Genomic DNA, 5,388 nt, shown 5'->3' with positions numbered 1-5,388 from the left:
CCGTAATAAACAAAAATGATGCTCCTAGGCCTTACCAATTGCCCAATTTCGAAAATTTCAGGTCCTAGGATTTATTATGACAACCTAGAAAACATTCCATTTAATAATTGTTAATGCTGAAAGTTATTGTCACAAATTCAAAGTATATTCCAAAACAAAAAAAGTTGATTTTCTCGCTTGCTCGTTTTTGCATATGGGACTGTTATGAAAGTAGGGGCAGTGTATCTAGCCATCAGTATCTTTGGCACCACTGGTTGACTTTCTTTCAATGGTTAGAAATTAATGATCAATTTTCGTTTTGTTGTCTTTGCGTGTAATGTTTACAAAATAGAAATCCACGCGAGGGTCGTCTTCCCCTCGTTTCTCGGGATTTTTTTTAAAATCGGTTGTAAAATCCTAATGAAATTAAAATGTCTTCTACTATAGACTTTAAACCCATTCTAACGAAAGCATCGTTACTGATGCAGGGAAAAGCCGTTCCACAATCCATCAAGGTTACCGTGTATGAACCAAAAAAGGCAAAAGCATCCAAACCAAAGTATAAAAAACCGGAAGCACCAGCAGAACCCGACCAGGACAACACTGATGAAGAGGAAAACATCGATGACATATTCTCCAATGCTCGTCGCCGGAAGCCAGCTAGGAAGGAACCGGAGACATTCGACATTAGCCGGGCCCGAAAAGAGGTAATCAATTTCGGCATATCCGGTTTGGATAAGGAAACCAAACACGAGGCTCAGGTAGCGCTGGCCATCAAGCTGGGAGCGAAACCGCCGAAAAACAAGTATCGAAACTATAAAGAGATACTTCTGGAACGGAAACGAGAGAAGGAGGAAACCGACCGAACCAATCGACGTCGCAGGGGCCGGAGTTTTGGAGCTATAAAATCGTTCCAGGAACAGCAGCAGCGTGCTCGGAAGAAAGCCACTGATTCTGGTTCGGTCACTAGGCATTACGGAGTCGTGAATCCTAAAATTGGTGGGAAGAAGCGACGGAAGCCTTGAAATTATGGGGTGGTTGGTAGAACTTAATCATTTGTTGAAAATTAGTGCATAGAAGAATACATTTTTTAAGTATTAAATACCCAATCTTTTGTTTGATTTCGAAAAAGTCCTTATTTTGAACCTTACCAGATACTGTAGAAATATGAATGTAATGTATAAATACCAATATTAAAAAGCCCTACAAATAACTTAAGACTTCTTCTGAAACATCATTGATGTCAATAATACATGTCTTGAAAAAAAAAATTAGGATTGTAAAAGTGAAAAGCAAATTTCTTTAGAATTTTGAATATAATAGTTTTTAATGTCAACTCTGTTTTTATCAGAACTTCACAGATCATGAGATCACGAATGCTATGGTTATGAACAAGAAGGTGCAAAGACCAAGAAAAGCAAAAGGTCCAAAACTAGATTCGATAGGATTATTTCACAATTTACAATGAAGACGAACGATAAAAAATTGAATTTGAAAATGTATTTCATTTATACCAGTTTATCTATCCTTTTCACAATCCATGTCCACATGGCACCTGTTTTAAAAGATTCCAGTCATAGATGTTTGTCTATGCGGTTTGTGATTTCTATTTTATCATTTAAAATACCCTAGTATCATTTTTTATCTTTTAAACTCTAGCGTTACGCCACTCGAAGCGGAGAAAAAGAAAATGGCAGTCCAGGACTGCTCCCGTTAGTCAGTTTGTTCTACCATCACGTTTTGTTAAAAGGGTTTGTTGTGTAGTTTTCAACGTTTGCCATTTTTTTCTTGAAAGTGAAATATTCTTACAACGAATCTAGGATTCTTGCAGAAAATACATACATCTGCCAAAGAGCGATGAAACGATAACATAAACAAAACATATTAACAGAACTCAGATTGTTGTACACGCTGTTTGAGGGAAATTAAATCAGATTGGTTTCTTTGTAACCACATCCTTGCAACGGCTCATCCGTGCCCTTCCATATTTGGACGATAATAGAATGTGCCTAGATAAGCTGTAGGATACAACACATTAATCGCAACAGGATGGCTTCAAGTTAGCCGCGAAAGATTATGGATACACCATCTTCGTCCATTTTCGAACGCCATGAGGCCTATATGCAGTAGGAACATTTATTTTTGACGTTCTGCTAAGACTAAAGTTATACATATTTGTGTCATTTATTATTAGGTAACATATCTGCTTGATAGTGTTATGTACTATTGTTGTGTATCTGATAAATACGTGGTAATTATTTTACGATGCTTGTCCTGTTTATTCGAATATTAGTAGGTTCAATTACTTATCCCGCATAACGTTGATTGCTTTAAATTCGACGTTTACCAATCAAAAACCCCAATATAGAACCACAATTCATAATCATTTATGACTCCAACTGTAAAACGACGAATTTACGGCGTGGCTTCGTTTTGTTAAAACTAATTTGTTGGGTTGAACATTCGGAACTCTATTTTGTGTGACACATGTTCAGAAAAAAATTTCGTCCAGATCAATAACGAAAAACATACTTACAGCTTCCTAAACGGTAGGTTAGGAATCCACACTGAAACATTTCATAAGGTATTGAAAATCGTAATAAAAAGCACCTGTTGCGGTGAGCTTTTTTTTCCTCTTAAAAAAGCTTCCAGTACTGAGAAGTTTTTTCGCCGCCACATGTCGTAAACATCGAACTGGGTCGCTCCAAGTTTAAGGCATATTCTTTGGATTTTTTCGCTATTTCTTTATCAAAGATCTGTAAAGTAAGGATCGGGGTTAGACTTGAGAAAGGTATAATTGGAGAACTTTGTCCGGCAAACTTACATCATTCTCATTGACTTCCAACACCGAGGCCAGATCCCACTCAACGTTGGGAAATGGATTGGAAATAAATTTGGCAGCTGTGGCAACAGACGGTATTACATGCGACTGAAGTGCGGCAACTTCCCAGAGCGAGCTTTCCAGGGCGTTCGATTTGATAGGATCCCGCTCGTCCATTATAAAAGGATCTTGAGATACTGAAATGAATGTTAAGAGTATTAAAAACATGCTATTTTAATTTTTGAAAGCATTTCTCAGGGCATACCTTCGCCTCCAGTGGGATGGAACATCAGTCGTTTCAAAGCGGGATGTCGCATTATCAAGTTGCCGATAAATCTAAGGATAATCACAATGTCTTGGGGCGGTGCTATCAAAGCCAGCCTGGCTAAACGTTTGACGAATGCCGCAACTAAACCTTCCGGAAGATGACTTGAGCTTAGGAAAATATCAGCCAGATAGAAGAGACGCGCCTTGAACTTGGTATGGAAGATCTCCGGTTCGAACATCGAGTACAGCTTCTCGTAGATGTTCGGGTAGGTCAGATTGTGTTGCTGGATTAGTACAAAAATACCCTGTAGAGCAAGTAAACTGATAGCTCCGCCGACGTCCAAAGAATCCATCAAGAAATCGGTTAGCAAAACGGGCTTCTCCAAATGGGACATGATTTTTTCCAGCAAAAGGATCAACACCTGGCGATGAGTCGTTTCATCATGCTTCCAATTCATTACGCAGGACCAAGTTTTATTGATTTGTTTCCTCACATAGGGATAGTCCAGCTGGACTGATACGCACAGGCAATTGGGAGCTTCCTGGAGTATATCCTGGCCAAAACAGACAGTTCCCATCAGAGCCAAGAAATTTTGAATGAATACGCTACTTGGACTAAACTCTTTCGGTGCTGCCGATGGCAGGATTTTCCAGCAAAAATAGATGATGTCCAAATGAGATGCGTATTCCTGGAACCGGCTGAACAGATGGGTATTGAGTCGTTCCGATGAGAGCATAGTCAGCAAGACGTGTTTCAATCTCGCCAGCGGAAAACGAGTGGAATCCGTGGTTCCATCCAGAGGACATTCGGTTTCGGCCACAATCAACTTCATCGCCGTGGCCAGTGCTTGGGCACTTTCGATGGGCCGTTCGCTTGCGAATGCCTCCAGAATGGCACTGAAGGTCTCCTTGTATTGGGCTTGAAGCCATTGTTTATGAGTCACCTCCGAGTTGTGTTCTGCGAAAATCAAATTTTATATTTTGAGCCTTTGAAAGCAGCTTTATGTAGAATTTAATATACGAGGCTCGATAAATACAAACATTCAGAAATCGTTGAATCAGTTGATAATAAAAAAACTTTCTTTAGGTAGGGAACTAATTGCGGTAGCGACAGGGAAATTGTTTTGGTTTAATATCCAATTCAATGCTAAATTTGAATAAAAAAAACTTCATATATAAAGAGTGTACCAATAGAACAAAGTAATAATATAAAAAGGCTAATCAAACATCAGCAACGCTATCTCTTATCGAATCGCTAAATTAATTGTACAATATTAAAATGATAAAATAATCAAAGAATTATAATTTAATATCATCGACCAGGGTTCATCAAGGTTAAAGATGGAAATAAATCGGAAATTTATCCCGTTGAATCCGGTCCTCTTGAAAAATTGTGTCCAATAGCATCCTCTTTTACCAACAATATCAAGGAAAATATAAAAATAAACATACCCATGGGCTTAAGCGGCTGTACCACAATTCGCATCTCGTTACGCCGTAACAACTCGGTAAAAATGGTCTCCAGGGTTAGCAGCCCCACCGTTGTGGAAGTCTTCCTAGCGTTACATTCCTGGTGAAAAATATAATCCAAATTCCGAAAAATTAGGGCACTGACGGCTGCATGCGTTTTTCGAAAACGAAAAACAATCAACAATCATGGAACCAGTTGAAAACTGGTTTCTCACCTTCGTTTCAAAATTGCTTTCAAGTAGAACTGAAAGCGAGCCGTGTAGAAACAGAAAGAAAAAAAATAATGACGAAAAAATCAACTCACCTTCAAGTAGCTGATGATTTCCTCCAGATGGTGGCCGCAATTCCTGGGCTGGGCCAGAAACTCGTTCGCTTTCAGCTTCAGCTGTTTGCCCATCGCCTTGGCACCTGAGACGGCGCCGTATCCCTGTTGGGTTCCGGACACTGGTGCTACTGCTGTTGCCGACATTTTGCTCTGCTCCAGGCTGAATTTATTTATTCTAATTTATGGGGAAAAAACGCACTGCACCACCAACCAACAGGCGAAATTTGCGTGCGTGCAAGCTGGCTGCGGTTGATGGTCGAACTGAAATTTTTGACAGTGACAGCGCCAGGCAGGGATGCCAGGCGCGTGAATTTTGTCATGTTGAACGAATTTTGCACGCTCACAATTTATCAGCCATTATTTTTTGGATCAATTTAGCTAAGGAATATTTTGGGTTCAAGCCCACCAATTGTCCAATAGAGTTGTTTTTGACATTTCTTACGCACACTTACTGAGCGTGTGCAGATGAGACGGGACAATTAACCTCAAAAACTCTCAGTACAAAAAACGGGCAGCCGGTCGACAC

The 5,388-nt window shown here is 39.7% G+C and overlaps 2 protein-coding genes across 2 annotated transcripts; one reads left to right on the top strand and one right to left on the bottom strand.

Annotated features, from left to right (window-relative positions):
* The first annotated feature begins 311 nt into the window (after positions 1 to 311).
* LOC129756847 (uncharacterized protein C1orf131 homolog) lies at positions 312 to 1,059 on the top strand. Its single transcript, XM_055753875.1, has one exon. It carries the CDS (start codon positions 411 to 413, stop codon positions 1,002 to 1,004), a length of 594 nt encoding a protein of 197 aa, XP_055609850.1. The 5' UTR covers positions 312 to 410; the 3' UTR covers positions 1,005 to 1,059.
* A 405-nt stretch (positions 1,060 to 1,464) lies between these two features.
* On the bottom strand, positions 1,465 to 5,112 carry LOC129751955 (nucleolar complex protein 4 homolog A). The gene is made up of 5 exons (XM_055747749.1): positions 4,842 to 5,112; positions 4,520 to 4,637; positions 3,066 to 4,025; positions 2,804 to 2,997; positions 1,465 to 2,735 (listed from the first exon to the last, which is right to left on the bottom strand). Exons 1-5 carry the CDS (start codon positions 5,004 to 5,006, stop codon positions 2,616 to 2,618), a joined length of 1,557 nt encoding a protein of 518 aa, XP_055603724.1. The 5' UTR covers positions 5,007 to 5,112; the 3' UTR covers positions 1,465 to 2,615.
* Positions 5,113 to 5,388: the final 276 nt, after the last annotated feature.

The sequence above is a fragment of the Uranotaenia lowii genome, chromosome 3 (genome assembly GCF_029784155.1).
Source record: "Uranotaenia lowii strain MFRU-FL chromosome 3, ASM2978415v1, whole genome shotgun sequence".
In the NCBI taxonomy this organism is placed as follows: domain Eukaryota; kingdom Metazoa; phylum Arthropoda; class Insecta; order Diptera; family Culicidae; genus Uranotaenia; species Uranotaenia lowii.
Note: the sequence above shows the minus strand (reverse complement) of the source record. Positions and strands in the feature narration are given on the sequence as shown.

What these genes read in the sequence shown, in the direction of transcription:
- LOC129751955 (XM_055747749.1), bottom strand. Translation starts at nt 5,006, where the DNA reads ATGTCGGCAACAGCAGTAGCACCAGTGTCCGGAACCCAACAGGGATAC. An exon ending in ACAGCCGCTTAAGCCCATGG is followed by an intron (nt 4,026 to 4,519) that starts GTATGTTTATTT and finishes TGATTTTCGCAG; the next exon opens with AACACAACTCGGAGGTGACT. An exon ending in TGGAAGTCAATGAGAATGAT is followed by an intron (nt 2,736 to 2,803) that starts GTAAGTTTGCCG and finishes CTTACTTTACAG; the next exon opens with ATCTTTGATAAAGAAATAGC.
- LOC129756847 (XM_055753875.1), top strand. Translation starts at nt 411, where the DNA reads ATGTCTTCTACTATAGACTTTAAACCCATTCTAACGAAAGCATCGTTA.